We start from the raw sequence: 17098 nt of genomic DNA, 5'->3' as shown, positions 1-17098 counted from the left end.
TTCAATATCCTCATATACTTTCTGTATCTCTTCATGTTCAGCTTGCAACATCGGTGAGTATATCTAAACTATCGTTGTCGGTTCAGGTTTGCTGCCGATTCTGACAAGAACAACTCTGTCACTGAACTTACTGTAAAGCAGCTTAACGGTGTGGCAGTGACGATTGTGAATTAATACGTGACCAGAAAGTTACTGTACTTTTCTCAGCATTAATTGTGTTGCTGGTAGAATGCATAAACCTGTTCCATTCGTGAACAGCTGGAATTCTGGAGGTGGCTGCATTGAGCGGAGCCACTTACCACAGAGCAACAGGATATCTTGCGCAGAGGATGTGAATGTACCTGCGGAATGAGATTGGTCATGTTTAAATCAGGAACAGTAATCTACTGTAATGCCTTGTCTACCTTGTGTTGTAATATCTGAGGTTCCACATCACCCAGGTACTTACTTCTTTTACAGAAGGAGCCAGTTTAAAGTTGTGAGCAAAGAGTTATTCTTATGGGGCAGCCGCAACTGTGTAAGTCCAGTTTGTAAAATGAAGAAACCGCCCAGCAGTTGCCTAATGCAGTAACTTTTATTGTGTATACTACCGGTTCCGGAACACTTACGAGCCCACCATCTGGAGTAAAAAATAAAATCACATAACCTCAGTCCATTGTTGTCAGGGAACCAAAGGTTTCGTGCCAACTGGACAAACGGGACATAAATGTCACAAAGAAAATGTTCCGCTGTGTTGCGCGACCGGGAACACAAACAGGAAGCAACCGTTGTGCGGTTTGTTCATTTTACAAAATTAAATCTTTGGGCCTCTTCAGATGCTGAGAGAGCTGCAGCTGGGATGATGCATTTGATATCCTCAAGCTGTGAAAAGTATTCCCGCAGTTGATAGTGGAGACAATGATATCGACATCGTCGAATACACACTGAGAGCATGTTTCACCTGGGGTTGGCTCCTCAGTGCGGTAGACAGTCGACAGCTTCAACTGTTGAGCTTTTTACCAAACAGCTGAAAATAACTCAAATATATAAACAAACGGCATTGGATGACGATAGCAGATTATTATATGTCTTCTGCGTCCCCACCCCCTCTCCTTCCTGCGGTGTGCACAGTTTGTGTCAGCGCGGTCTGTGTGGCGCTGCCTTGTTCACGTTTCGCGAACGACTGTAGTGCTTCGTACTCTTCGCGTTTATCATAGCATTTCTCCAGTTATATTGTCGGTTTTCGAGGAGAATCGCTTCCGTGCAGTGTAGCGTCGCCGGACTGTGTGTGTTTTCTTCGTCACATGTTCGCGACGGTAGCGCTACATATTTCTGAGTAAAATGGCAGATCCCACTGATGCGGGTCAAATTATGCAGTCGGCACTAGAAATCTGCCATCAGCACGCACCGACAGATGTTGCGTTGCTACCGATGTCCGACAACCATGGTGAGATCCAGGAGGGCGAATTAACACTTCCTGATACACACCTTCTCTAACACCACCACCAACAACAGGAGTTACAACATCAACCCGAACAACACGTTCTGCACCACCGTCATCAGCAACTACAGATTCACCAGCAACAACTGGCTCTACAGCAGCAATTTCAATTATTGCAGCTACAACAATAGCAACTTCAGCAATATCACCACCACCAACAACAATTGCATCAGTTTAGTCAGCAAGTTAGCCATCCTAGCGACCCTTCCAGCCTCATGCTTGAAACCAATGCTCCTGCAAGTCAACAACACGAAAGTGGCCCCACTAGTAAACGGCTGTGTGTCGACTCACCTCCTGTGCTATGAGTGCGTTAAAGGTTCGGATCCCACTTGTACTAATGCTACATTGCAGACAAACTCAGAACGTTCTCAGAGTCAACTGCTGACTTCCACTGCTGCGGTCGTACGGCCAAGTGTCAACAATCGGCACAGTCAATCAGATGCCAGGCCCCTACGTTGTCTTTGTGGACAGTTTAGATAAGCACGCTGGCAAATTCCACCCTATGTCGATAGACGAGTCATTATTTTCCTGTAACTCTCATCTCAGGTGTTACGTTGTTGACATTAGTTCGTCAGACAGAAACGGCGTCAAGATAGAACTGAAAACTGCGGTAGCTCCCAACGCTTTGACAGAAGTCCCTGTTTTCAAATCTCGTAAGTTTGATGTCTATTTTACCAACTTTCTGCTTCATACGTATGGCATTTTTCTTGATGTTGACATCAGCTTGACAGACAAGGAGATCACTGACACAATGGAGAGCATATATCCTGTCGCAAGTATCAAATGATACTCTAAGAAACGTCATTCACACCCTGAAAAAACGATGTCGATTCCAGTATGTCTGGTGATGTTTCGCTCCCAGGCTTTGCCCTCACATAATGCTGTCCTGGGGACGCGTTGTCTAGTGAAACCGTACGTCGTTCCAGTTACTCAGTGTCGAAGTTCCTGGCATTTTCATAGTCGGGCAAGCCAATGTAGAAGTCATACTCGTTGCAGCAAGTGTGCTGGGCCACACCCAGCGGATCCACGTACGGCGCCGTTTCCGACGTGTTTAAATTGCTGTGGTCAGCACCCAGTGACAGAACGTTGGCAGCCCGCAGCTCTCACATCCGCTGCTCTCTGCCGGCCTCCTAGTCTCCAGAATCCTCTGGATTTGCCGCCTCTACTTCCAAGGCATTCCACGCAACCAGGAGTCGCCTTCTGAGATACTTCTACGCGACCAACTCTACCGCCAGTGTCGCCCCAGTCAGGCTCTCTCCCTCAGGGTGCCACGTATCGTCAACATGATATGCAGTCGGCAGACAGATCGGGTGCCATCTCTGACACTAGAAGTCCATCGAAATAGCGTGCTCCTAGGCCAGTCTGGCGACAGGGATTCTCTTATATTCGTCACGAATATTCTCTCATCTCCCCCAAACCCCACTGGGTGTGGACCACCACACAGGCTGCAACGATTATGACGTCTACATTGGCTTGCCCGATGATGAAAACGCCATCAATTTCAATACTAAACAACTGGAGCGACGTATGGTTGCACTGGACAACGTGTCCCCAGAACAGCAGCATGTGGTACGCACTAGTTCGGCAGTTGGCACCTCCATTCATTATTCGTGTGTATTTTAAAACACACAAGACTGTGGTGCAGTGCATATACGAGGGGCGTTTGAAAAGTCCATGAAAAAGTAAAAACTACTACGTGTTTGGGGTAAAACTTTTTTATTTTTCGACATAGTCTCCTTTTTGACATACTGTTCGTCCAACGTTGTTCTAATTTGTTGATCCCTTCCGAATAATAGGAATTGTCCAAGTATGCAAAATAGCTGTTAGTTGCTGGAATTACCTCCTCGTTTGAATAAAATCTTTGTCCCACCAGCCATTTTTTCAAATTGAGGAACAAATAGTAGTCCGAGGGAGCCAAGTCTCGAGAATAGAGGAGATGTGAAACGAGCTGGAATCCTATTTCCATTAATTTTGCACCACAACTGCTGAGGTGTGTGCTGGTATATTGTCATGATGGAAAAGGACGTTTTTGCGGTCCAATCGCCGGCGTTTTTCTTGCAGCATGGTTTTCAAACGGTACAATAACGATGAATAATATTCACCTGTAATAGTTTTACCCTTTTCCAAATATTCGATGAGGATTATCCATTGCGAATCCCAAAAGACAGTCACCATAACCTTACGGCCGAAGGAGTGGCCTTCGCCTTTTTTGGTGCAGATTCTCCCTTGGTAACCCATTGTTTAGATTGTTGTTTGGTCTCAGGGGTATAGTAATGTATCCACAGTGACGGAACGACGCTCGAAGTCCTGCGGATTCTTCCTGAACAGCTGCAAACCATCCTTGCGACACTTCACACTACTCCGTTTTTGGCCAAGCGTAGGCAATCGCGGAACCCATCTTGCGGATAGCTTTCTCATGTCCAAATGTTTATGCAAAATATTATGTACCCGTTCATTAGAGATGCCCACAGGACTAGCAATCTCACGCACCTTAACTCTTCTGTCATCCATTATCATATCATGGATTTAATCAATGATTTCTGGAGTCGTAACCTCCACAGGGCGTCCAGAACGTTCAGCATCACTTGTGCCCGTATGGCCACTCCGAAAATTTTGAAACCACTTATAAACTGTTCTAATTGAAGGTGCAGAGTGACCGTAATGTTTATCAGGCTTCTCTTTAGTCTCCTGAGGCGTTTTGACTTTGATACAGTAATGTTTAATCGCCACACGAAATTCTTTTTCGTCCATTATTTGACAATCATTCGACTTCCTTGATTCACATGAATGCCAAACACAAAGAAAAAGACCAATACGGCTGATACATGGTGTGCCTTCTTTTCAAAGAAGTTACTAACTAAACATGACATACGCGCCATTGCTGCCATCTCTCGGTCTTTGCACGGACTTTTCAAACGCCCCCCGTAATGATAGGTTTGGTGATGGGATCCTTGACATTCTTGACGAGTTCTGTCTTATCCTGCTCAATGATGGACCCCGTAGATTACTTCTATTGTCTGGACAGAGACCCTCAGGCCGTTGTTTTGTCTCTGAGTTTTGGGCCACTTTCTCAGGTTTGTATATGGCCTACCCTTCCCTTCCCTTCCCTACCCTATGGAGTCTAACCTCTATGCTATTCTTATATCGACTCTTAAACGTCTCTTCAAGTTTCACTTAGAATGCTGGTTGGAACATGAGAAATTGCTCTCACGGACGCAAAACGACTTCGGTAATGGCAGAAGTACGTATGACAATATTACCTCGCTTGTGATGGATACTGAAAACACATAATTTACAATTGGGTATTTAACGGCATTATTTGTTTACTTTTCGAGGGCGCACGACAATGTCTTGATAACTGAACTTATCGACACTTTGCAACTGCTGTCTCTTCTGCTGTTACGGATTATATACGTGCAGTTTGCCTGGTTGCCGTATCGTATCCGCGACCGGGACAACATGTTGCATGGGCTCCACCAGGCGTCTCGTGGCCTCGCCCAGGGCGCGATACTGAGTCCCTTAGTATATGCCCTGTATGTTACCCACCTAGAGACTTTGTTCAGCCCCACCATCGAAGTTCTTCAGTATGCGGACGACGTCTGTATATTCGCTCGTCGTGCTTTTGGGTGACACACCTATGGCTTACCGACGCATGTAAAAAGTTGGTCGCACGGGAGTTCAAAAATGGGCTGATTTGCCATCTGACAACTCAGTTTTTGATATACTCACGAGGAAACTGCGTATTAACTTCTCATCCGAACTTCATCTTGGCCCATATACATTTCCTGTTCGAGCACATGCTAAGTTCCTTGGCATCTACTTCGACAGCTAACTCAAGTGGACACGACATGTTGTGTGCCTCATCAGCAAGGTAACACGTGAATATCTTGCGTATGCTTGCCCGCATATGGTAGGGAGCGGAACCGATTATGCTCTTGACACTATATAAGGTTTTGATCCGTTCTGTGTTAGATTATGGTAGCATTGTCTACGGCTCTGCAACGCAAGTTCGATGTCATCCATTACAGAGTGATTCATTCCGTCCTAGGAGCCATGAAATCAACGCCCACCAACGCCCTGCTAGTGGAAGCATGCGCCATGTCTGTAAGATGACAGATGTGTGATATTTTCTTCCTCAGTCTATCTTCGATATCTGATTGTGCCTCTCTTAAGGCAGTTGTTCGATTCTGCTCTAAACCTGAGGCTGGTGTGGGATACGCCTTTTTTAGCCCTTTTAGTAGCACCTGCCAAATGTTTGCGCTTCTACTTCAATCTTCTATGTACAAAGCGGAGCTACTGGCCGTCAGGGAAGTATTCATTACGGTACCCGGACATTCACGTTCATCCTGATACTTACGAACTCCCAAAGTGTTCTGCAGGAATTGCAACATCCCACGTTTGAGAAACAGATCAACAGGTATGTTCTGGACGTCTTTGCGGCCATAAGAGACGCGTAGACCTTGGGTATTGCCTTTCAGTTACTCTGCGTTAAAGGGCATCATGGCATTCTTCATAATTAAACTGTTGACCCCCTTGCCAAGAGTAGTATTACAGAAGACCAGTTACGCCAAACGCAGATCCCTTATACGGATCTCACATCGACGATACAGAAGACTGCTTATCATGAATGGAACTGTGAATGACATGTCTCTCAGCACTCTAAGGACGGCCACATGGCGGCCATAAAACCGAACATCTCTTCTCGACCATGGTTCGCCTCATTCGCATGAGGCTGGGACAAGCGTGTTGTTCCGCACACCTATACTGGTTGAGGATTATCACGTCTGGACAGTGCGATAAGGACACAACGACAGTAGTGTATCTTATCATCATTTTGGCTTGTTCCAAGTACATGACTGCACTGTCAGACTTGTATAAGAAACTGGTTGCGAGAGGTTACCCCCTCTCCACCAATATCCCTGTTTTACTTCACCGTTTTGATAACTTCCTCACAGACTATCTGGAAGCCAGCGGCATCCAAATTTAATTTAAGAGCTACCGTCGACTTAATTTTCACATGACATTAGCCTGGTTCTTAATCAAGTGCGTAGTTTTGCTTTTTAATTTGCGCACAGATCTGTATTTGTACATTAAATTTTCATTATTGCTCTCTTGTGCATATTACGTCACTGTTCTGCTGGCGCAATTGTACATACCGTTGGTTGCATTGTGTTTGTCATTTTGAGTACGTCTGTCTGTATGCTACACATCTCACATTCTTATGACATTATTTGCAACTCTGTTCTTCAGCTATTGTTGTATGTGTAGTATAATGTACGGTGTTTGCCCTTTCATGTTTTGTCTGTTACTATAAGAGCATATGCATGCTTGTCATAATGTTTCTGTATGGTACTGTTTGTAATTCTGCTTCAATGTGATTGTCATCACTGCCGCTAGCTGTCTGGCGTTTGTCTAATTGCGCTGTTATTTTGCTTTAGTAGTGTGCTGTGTGTGTGTGAAATCTTATGGGACTTAACTGCTAAGGTCATCAGTCCCTAAGCTTACACACTACTTAACCTAAATTATTCTAAGGACAAACACACACACACACACACACACACACACACACACTCACACACACACACACACACACACCCATGCCCGAGGAAGGACTCGAACCTCCGCCGGGACCAAATAGTGAGCTGGTCATGTTTCTTGCCAAGTTACCAACTAGTTTGGTGTTAGCAACTGCGGAGGCTGCTCGGCAAGCTCGTTTCTAGAAAGGCGGTCTATTTCGTATATTTTCGTCGGTTCAAGTAGTAATTCAGGCTACGTTCCTTGGTCTATTGTAAGTTTTTTTTCTTCTTTTTAATAGTGGTATGGCCTCATACACTACATCACACCATGTGGTAAAACGAGAATACGTGGGTGCTAGAATGGCGAATCCCTTTATAAAGAAAATTTTAATTCGCTGTAACACTCGAATTATTAGTTATGAGGACAGAGTCAACTGCAGCGTTAGAAGTATTCGAAACATTGTATATGGCTTCAAGCGCTCGCTGGAGAAAGGCAAGAACGAACGGTCTCAACAAACGCCTGTATTAGTCAGATTACCTTCCATTCGGAAAGTGGATGTACTCAGCGGCTGTATGTGACTTATAATTTATAGAGTGCAGGAATCACTCATCCTTTTTAGATTTTATTGCGCACATAAAGATTTCGGCTTGTAGAAATTCATTGTCAATGCGCTATTTTCTTTTATTCTCAATGGATGTATGTCCCTGTTGTTCGCGCATCAGTAACAGTTCTTTTAATACTACAACAACAAGGACTTAACATGCACTGAGAATTAAAAAAAAGAGCAGTGAGAATGGCTAACCACTAGCCGAAATCTGGATTTGCATAATAAAATCTAAGAAGGACGACTGATTGCTGAACTCTATAATTTATAAAACATCTGTATTGTAAATACGCCTGATTGTGAAGATCAACTCTATCTTCAGCTAATAGTCATCCCGAATGTTTTCGTAGTACGATAGCCTTACGTGTTAAACACGGTTTCAGCTGATGACACCCCCAACCTTAGAAAAGCAACTAATAGTAACTATTATGCAGAATACTTATCTGCTATCAACGAAATTGCTATTAGAGTGTAGCTATGAAGCTTAACTATGTACTTTTCGGCGAGAGAGGGCCCTGCAAATCACAGCCTTTACGAAACCTGAGCCGGCCGCTGTGGCCGAGCGGTTCTACGCGCTTCAATCCGGAGCCACGAGGCTGCTACGGTCGCAGGTTCGAATCCTGCCTCGGGCATAGATATGTGTGATGTCCTTAGGTTAGTTAGGTTTAAGTAGTTCTAAGTCTAGGGGACTGATGACCTCAGATGTTAAGTTCCATAGTACTTAGAGCCATTTGAACCATTTGAACTAAACCTGATTCTTGAAACTGGTGCTCCGCAGAGTTTGGTTAAGTTGGTCACTGAATGTAAAGTCACTGAGGTGGGTGTGTAGTTTCCAACTGTGCAATATTTCTCTACAATGCTGAACTGGGTACCCAGTTTAAACTAATAACCAGTAGATGTGAACTTAGACCAAATGTAGTGCTAGACTCTGAGATTACCATAATGAAAACAGCTGTTCTTTTGCAATATGTTGCTCCTTACACAACTTGAAAACGTGACTTCAACAAAGTCGATCGAGTTATCCGAAAGAATGACCTTGACAGTTCATGGGATATATTAACATGTTGGGATCTGAACTGGCGTACATCATCAGTCTCGTCTTTGCCAAGCGCAGATAAATGAAGTAATTCCACAGGATTTCTGTTATCACGTAAAGTCTTCATCACTAAATTTAGTTTCGATGTGATCAATGAATAAGTGGTGATGTCAAGTATTAAGTTCAAAAGTATTAAGCCATATATATGAAACGAACTAAGTAATTACATGTTTTTTGCTGCCAAAAATCATCAAATTCTTCTTGCATGTACACTTGCACCTGCAATGGAGTTCAGAAGGAAATAGTAATGACGATGTTAATGCTCGAAATATCTGGCAACCTCGCATTCTGCAGTTACTTTTTTCGATTTAGGAAATTTGTTGGAATAGTGACGATTTCCAAACGGCTTCGAATCAGAGATATGATGGCAGGAAGCGTCTTTACATCCCGCTGGCAAGAGACGAACAAACCTTCCGTGACAGAGGCTCGCCGGTTCGTAACAGATCAATGGCGAGCCGGTTTTTCTTCAGCACGTCTAATAGGTAAGCTCTTTTCAAGCCTAGTGTCAGAAATTAACACTAATCGGCTAGCAGTTAACAGCGCATACGAATTGGTTTTGGCGCTTAATTCAGTATCATACGCAATTACCATTGCGTTGTGGGATATGTGGAGGTGCTGAGTGTCAGTAAGCGAGGCAACGTGTGAATGACGATGCCGTCGAACAAGATTAAAACAGGGTCAGAAAACGAATGTATCGATAAAGAAAAAATCCACTTCGAAGGCATCATTCTGTCTGAACGCTCTTATTGTGTCATGCGTTTTCCGTTAAAACTCAGTAACGACCTTGCTACAGTGGTATGGTGGACAGATAGTAGTTTGGTATGCGCCAGGTATAGTTTCGATCCCCTCTTTAAGAATCAATTTTTGACACAGACCTTCATCTGCGATAACGTCAAGCGAAAGACGTCGGGTTGCTCAGTGGTTTGGAATGCACATTGAACGTGATGTCTCTCACTGGTGACTGTAGTAAAATCGGTTGAAGTTGCGCCACGAGAAAGGCGGAAGTCGCGGCAAACAGAAACTCTCTCACCATTACACTAGAAATTTTATTTTATATACCGAACCAATCGGCATATAATGTTACAGAGCACTTATTTCTTACTTTATGTGAATTAAGTTCTCTCTTGGGGGGGGGGGGGGGTTGATCCTCTAGGAACGATACAGTTCCATGATTTCGTTGTTTTCCCCAATGTCGCAAACGCCTGTAGGACTCCAGGAAATGCACGTACGTAGGTTCGAATCCTTGTCCTGATCATTTCATTTCATGCACTAGGTGGTTAACAGGATTCCGAGAGCACTACAAAACTTTCGTCATTTGCTATTAAGTTCAGACTTTCGGAAACTGCGACATTTGACCTTCCCTTACGCCTTGCCACCCATGACGACCGGTGCCGTGAATTTCGCACTGCACATAGATCCACTTGCCATCATGAGATAGTGAAAGAAGTAGTGATAGCTCTTAGTGTTAAGGTTTACATAGATCGTTTTTCTGTGTCAATCGCTTGTTTTTTCTTTTAACTGGTTCGTTCATTAACCAGCTCGGGCAAAACCACTCGCTGCACGAACGACCGTTAACATGTGGTTGGAAAACCTTCATGAGAGCAAACATACTTTGAATCATTATAGAACTTTGGGAGTCCAGATATTCGTTCAAAATCTCTTATTCATAAAAACATTTAGTTTTGACTAAGGACTACTGAATCATGTAAGCCACTGAGTTTCGGGTATTACTTATCTCGGATACTAACGAATGTGATAATATTTTTCATATGTCACTCACTGTAATAAAGTTGAGTTTACAAACGTTACGGAGAGTCTCCTCTGTAAGAAAGTGTTTCCAAACTTTGCAATACCGTGGTATTAATTTACGTGCAGACTGATTTTAGCAGAGAACACTAGTTTTAAGTTGTCATGTGTTATAATCATCTCGTATAGCCGAAGGACTGTATTGCAAGGCAGCTACGTGATGTGGGCTGCGAGGAAATAAGGTGGAACCCAATTCAGGTCATTCAAGTGCTTTTGAGCATGATAGTACTTTTGACTTTGGCTTATTTGCTGCTCATACGTACAGGAGAAGTGATTAGTAAACAGTGGCCATTATATGACACCTACAACAACATAGGGGAATTTGAGAAAATCGCCGACAGAAATGTTTTGGTGTTGAAATTTTCTCACTTTGCAGATACAGTAGCATAACATCAGAAAATGGTGTTAACAGTACACACAAGCCATTCATTTTGAGTGCGAACACAGAGAAAGTCTTGGAAATAGAGTTGCTTTGAGTGTCCCTTCAAAGTCACAGTTGTACTAAGCTTGCTACAGACTGCCTTGCTACAACGAGCAAGACGAATACTAGCACATGTTTTATTCGAACTGATTTATAGTGAACTTAGCGATCAGAGCGAAGGTTCAACAAAGCAGATCTCTATGTTTTTAGTTTCCAGTAGTGTATTGCGCTCTGCCTGCTGAGTTTGCTAGAACTCCTCTCGAATAATTCATATGCGATTATTCGCACTACTCATCACAGAAAAGCAGTGTTATAAAAGAGACTGTTTGTGGAAGAACCAAGACTAAAGTCCAGGTTCAGATTTTCCACGAATTTTCTGAATTCCGCCGATTTCTGCCGCACGACGGAGTCCGATGTCCTCTCTCGCCTTTACACAGGCGAGCTAGCGTTTCGCATCTAACGACCACATTATCGACGAAATGCATTCCTTTAAGGCGTTACATATTGAAAGCCAGTTTTTGGTAGACAAATACCGTTCTGAAACAGCACATTTAGTGGTATTCAAAATGATGTTCATTAATTATATCGAAGTTGTACTATGTAACTTACGGCAAATCTTTCGTAGGCCGTCTTTCATTTTGAAACTCTTATTGGTGAATAAAATTTGGCTGTTAACTACTCTCTTTTACTTATATTTTGCGTATTAGAAACTGCGTGCATCCACTGACGTTGAGAGATTTGTGTCGCAGACCGACGCAACGTAGAGAGGGCTTCGTTACAGAACTTAGTATGCGCGAATTTAGACAGATTTCTAACTGAAATCCAGGCAAACATATCTTAATGGTTTTCTGTCTGTATCTGTGAGATCATCCACTTCATTGTGGAAAATTTTATATTAAAAATGCTACAACGGAATTAAGGAGATTACTGTTATCTCAACGTAACATACCTGAAGCAATGGTAGTTTATCAAAATAATCTTGTAGTAAACCAGTAAATTTAATACAACACGAAGTAGTTTCAGATTTGCTAATAGGTTAATATTTTGACTGATATTTTCAAAATAATGTTTCTACATTTCACTAAAATGTTATCCTATTTACAAATGCAAAAGAAATGAAAATGGTGTGTTATAGAATGATTTGCCCATGACTGCAGAAATTGATCGATGAAGTGTTTGTGGTTTTTACAAAATAATTCGAAGGGCAAAGGTCGTAATGCCAAGTGGTATGACATATTAATAAAAAAATAACCATGATTACTGGTCAAGACGGAAGGGGAAGGGGGGAGGGGATGGCTGCTGGGCGGAAGTCAGCAGAAACATTCTAGTCCACTCTTCATCTCAAGAATTTTAAAAGTAAAAGAGCCGTGTCAAGAATTTTAAAAATGAAACAGCAGTTGACCAAGTGTTCAAATACAGAAAACAGATTAGTTTGCCAGATTTAAAATGCGGAATGCCAATTTTATGATGAGAGGGATCTACAGCAGAAGTGTGGCAGTTAAGCCACAGAAAAAGCCATGTTCGATTTTATAGGTTTTTATAGTCATGTGTGGAGGTGGTGTAGGTTCTGTGAATTGTGAAACATGATGTAAATTTTATGTGATGAAACGTATGACCGAAGAAAAGCATGTTTTTGCTGCGAAACGTTTTCTGGAACCGTTAGAAAGGAGAGAACTGGAAGGGAGAGATTGTATTATCTAAGGAGGAGGACGTAGAGGATTCAGTTGAATTTGAGACGATGGGTAGCGTCAAGGCAGCAGAGAGATACCGCCAAAATGAGAGGGTGAACAATTATGCAACTGTAAGGTCGAGGCGCTATAATGATTGGGCGTGGCAGATTACCTGGATTTAAGGTTTAACTTTAAGATTTATCTCGTAACTTTTATTTTTTGAATGTTTATTTTAGTAATGTTATTTTTGTTATAGAAGCGTGAGATAGGTGGGCACCAACCCCTCGCCCCATTTTATTGGGTAAATATGGGTTTTTCACTTTTTTACGACGTCGTGGTGGTTGGTGTTAGTTACAAAGGAAATGTACGGTAGCCAGAGGTATTTGTTTTGGATTGGGGATGGGAGGGGGAGGAGAGTTGAGGTGACAAAGTATTAAGTGACTAATCAACAGAGAGTGGAATATGCAGAAAGAAGGCCTTAATGGATGAAGTCCGTAGGGAGTAATAGATCAGTCCGAAAACTGGACTTAGCATTCAGTAAATGTTGGCTTTAACGACTTCCGAGCCGAAATCCTGCGATGTTACCAGGCATATATACTAAATGCTGTGGTAAGTCACGCGAACTGATCTTGCAGCGAAAGGAAAATAGCGCCATTCCGTGCAGGTTTTTAAATTTATTCTTATTCGTTAATGCCAGACTTAAGTTTTTTGCTGTTAAGCAGATTGCTTCCCTCGATTTTTTGTTGAAGGTAACAAACCGCCGCTCTTGCCTTGGAGGAAGGGCGAGCCCAACAACTATGACGACGAGGACTGCGGTGTGGTCCATCCCGATGGCGGGCTTCTGGACGACAGAGCCTGCTGGATGTCTCGGCCCTTCGTGTGCGAGCGCCGCTTGCAGAAGCCGATACCGTCCGGGTACACGTGGAGCAGGCAGGCCCAAAGGTTCTACAAGATCCTCAGTCAGGAGAAAACGTTCCTGGAAGCGAGGAGAGTCTGCGAACAAGACGGCGGCGCCCTGCTGTCGATCGATACGAACATCGAGGCGCTTTATGTGTTACGGTTGTTCCCCGCCACTCGGTTCGACCCCTGGGTGGACCTCAGCGACGACGCGGCCGAAGGCCTTTTCGTGGACAGCAGAGGTACGTTCCCACAAGAGCCTTATCTTAGCCGCCAGTCGCATCAGGAATTTCAGCTCAGGGTATTTAACAGAGCCTTGAAAGCGTCAATGTCACACACGTGTTTCTTGTCAGAACTGATTGACGGAGGGAATTTAGTGGTATAGAAAGGGGTACTTATCACCGGTAGGAATTTGGCAAGGAATTGCCTAACCACTCTGCACAGGCAGCACCAAATAACGTTTGGGCAAAATGGATACGAGTTCGTTTATGTTTTCGATGTATCCTATGTAGCTCGTATTATCTGGGCTTAGCTTACGTTTATTTATTATTTTGAGCTTTTCCTCATTACAGAGGCTTATCTCCAACATAATAATTTACTTGGAAATTACAAAACAAACCATAAACTTTCTTAAACTATATTTTCAAAATATTCCTCCAGGTGTTTCGATCTTGTGTGTCCTCTTCCTCTGCGCCCATTCTCCTCACTGTGTGCTGTACATTCTGGAGCCAGGTGGTCACAGGTCGTCCTCTTCTTCTTCTCCCCGCCTGTTTCCACTCCAGTATCAGTTTTGGTATTCTGGTTTTCTCCATTCGTCGTACGTGCCCGTACCACTGTAATTTCTTCCTATCCATTACATCATATATTCTTTCTTTTATTTCCATTCTCCTTAGTATTTCTGTGTTCCTTATCTTTTCTTTCCTGGAGATCTTGCCGATCTTCTCCAGAAGTCCATCTCTAGGGCTTGTAATTATTTAATGTGCTTAACGTTGATTGTCCAGGTCTCCGTTCCATACAGAGCCACGCTCTCTAATATGGATTTGTATATTAATTTTTTAGTTCTGCTCATTACATTCCTGCTCCATAAGACTGAGTTAAGCATCCCAATGACCCTCCGTCCGCTACTAATTCTTTTATTGATTTCTGACTCTGATTTTCCCTCGATTTCTAAAATGGATCCCAAATAACAGAAAGTGTTTATCTTTTCGATTTTCTTTCCTTCAATGTATAGCTCATCTGAATAATTAGTCAAGTATTCTGTTTGTTGGTAATTAATCTTCAAACCCCAAGTTTTGCGCGCTACTGCTAGTTGATTGCACATATACACTCCTGGAAATGGAAAAAAGAACACATTGACACCGGTGTGTCAGAACCACCATACTTGCTCCGGACACTGCGAGAGGGCTGTACAAGCAATGATCACACGCACGGCACAGCGGACACACCAGGAACCGCGGTGTTGGCCGTCGAATGGCGCTAGCTGCGCAGCATTTGCGCACCGCCGCCGTCGGTGTCAGACAGTTTGCCGTGGCATACGGAGCTCCATCGCAGTCTTTAACACTGGTAGCATGCCGCGACAGCGTGGACGTGAACCGTATGTGCAGTTGACGGACTTTGAGCGAGGGCGTATAGTGGGCATGCGGGAGGCTGGGTGGACGTACCGCCGAATTGCTCAACACGTGGGGCGTGAGGTCTCCACAGTACATCGATGTTGTCGCCAGTGGTCGGCGGAAGGTGCACGTGCCCGTCGACCTGGGACCGGACCGCAGCGACGCACGGATGCACGCCAAGACCGTGGGATCCTACGCAGTGCCGTAGGGGACCGCACCGCCACTTCCCAGCAAATTAGGGACACTGTTGCTCCTGGGGTATCGGCGAGGACCATTCGCAACCGTCTCCATGAAACTGGGCTACGGTCCCGCACACCGTTAGGCCGTCTTCCGCTCACGCCCCAACATCGTGCAGCCCGCCTCCAGTGGTGTCGCGACAGGCGTGAATGGAGGGACGAATGGAGACGTGTCGTCTTCAGCGATGAGAGTCGCTTCTGCCTTGGTGCCAATGATGGTCGTATGCGTGTTTGGCGCCGTGCAGGTGAGCGCCACAATCAGGACTGCATACGACCGAGGCACACAGGGCCAACACCCGGCATCATGGTGTGGGGAGCGATCTCCTGCACTGGCCGTACACCACTGGTGATCGTCGAGGGGACACTGAATAGTGCACGGTACATCCAAACCGTCATCGAACCCATCGTTCTACCATTCCTAGACCGGCAAGGGAACTTGCTGTTCCAACAGGACAATGCACGTCCGCATGTATCCCGTGCCACCCAACGTGCTCTAGAAGGTGTAAGTCAACTACCCTGGCCAGCAAGATCTCCGGATCTGTCCCCCATTGAGCATGTTTGGGACTGGATGAAGCGTCGTCTCACGCGGTCTGCACGTCCAGCACGAACGCTGGTCCAACTGAGGCGCCAGGTGGAAATGGCATGGCAAGCCGTTCCACAGGACTACATCCAGCATCTCTACGATCGTCTCCATGGGAGAATAGCAGCCTGCATTGCTGCGAAAGGTGGATATACACTGTACTAGTGCCGACATTGTGCATGCTCTGTTGCCTGTGTCTATGTGCCTGTGGTTCTGTCAGTGTGATCATGTGATGTATCTGACCCCAGGAATGTGTCAATAAAGTTTCCCCTTCCTGGGACAATGAATTCACGGTGTTCTTATTTCAATTTTACTAGCGATCATGAGGTTTGAAGTTTCTTTAGAGTCCACGCCACCATTTCAGTAGTATTGCTGTGGTAAAGATACATCATCATTCGTTCTATTTTATAGGTCATAGTCTTTATATCTAATTCCATCCCTTCCTCTAACCTTCAGCACATGGTTCCCATAGCACTTAGCACTATCCTGTTTTTGTTTTTTTTCCTATTCTGTGTATTAAAATCCATTTCCCTCTATTAAAGTAATAATGATCCGCGAATAGAAGATTATTCTCTTTAAAACATGCCAAAAGTCATCTTACATATAAAATCGAGGCCTCAGTGCTTTCCCCTGGTGTTCTCTTTTAGAGTATCATCTTCCAGCTGCTGTCAATTTTTGAGTCAGTAAACCTGTGTAAAGTATACAAAATGCTACGTGTATCTTGAAGGGGTATTGTTTGCCTCCTGCTGAATGAGGTCATTAGTGATAAGTTTTGATTTCGGAACATTTATGTGTAGCAGAGAATCCTAGCTCACCTCGCTCAGTTAATACTGTAGCGCATCCTAGAAATCCGTAAGCTCCACAATGTCACCTGAAAATCACAGGTAATTTTTTTATTAGCTTGTGATCACACTCTGATGACCAGAGAATGTATGCTCAAAGCTCGATGCGAATAATTTTTAAGAGATTGATTCTCTTCTTTCAATTTTAAATTGTTCGAAAAATTTTCCGATTTAATTTGGCCTATTCTATTGCTACAGATGTACTTCTTCAGCTTAATGTTGTGTAAGTATGCTTTAACTTTTTAAGGCGTCCAGTACCCCCTTACGGTGTGGAGAATCGAAAGACTTTTTAAATCAACAAAATACGTAGTCAAGTTGTATTCTTGATAGAACTCTGTT

At 43.9% G+C, this 17098-nt stretch overlaps 1 protein-coding gene across 1 annotated transcript in view; it reads left to right on the top strand.

The window, feature by feature from the left end:
- LOC126482221 (C-type mannose receptor 2-like) overlaps window positions 1-17098 on the top strand; it is a 76182-nt gene that overhangs the window by 34521 nt on the left and 24563 nt on the right. The window contains exon 2 of the mRNA XM_050106200.1: window positions 13344-13733. Coding sequence (XP_049962157.1) covers window positions 13344-13733 — 390 coding nt within the window. The remainder of the gene's footprint in view (window positions 1-13343; window positions 13734-17098) is intronic.

Source organism: Schistocerca serialis, chromosome 5 (assembly GCF_023864345.2).
Source record: "Schistocerca serialis cubense isolate TAMUIC-IGC-003099 chromosome 5, iqSchSeri2.2, whole genome shotgun sequence".
NCBI lineage: Eukaryota > Metazoa > Arthropoda > Insecta > Orthoptera > Acrididae > Schistocerca > Schistocerca serialis.
This window is presented reverse-complemented; position numbering and strand designations above follow the sequence as displayed.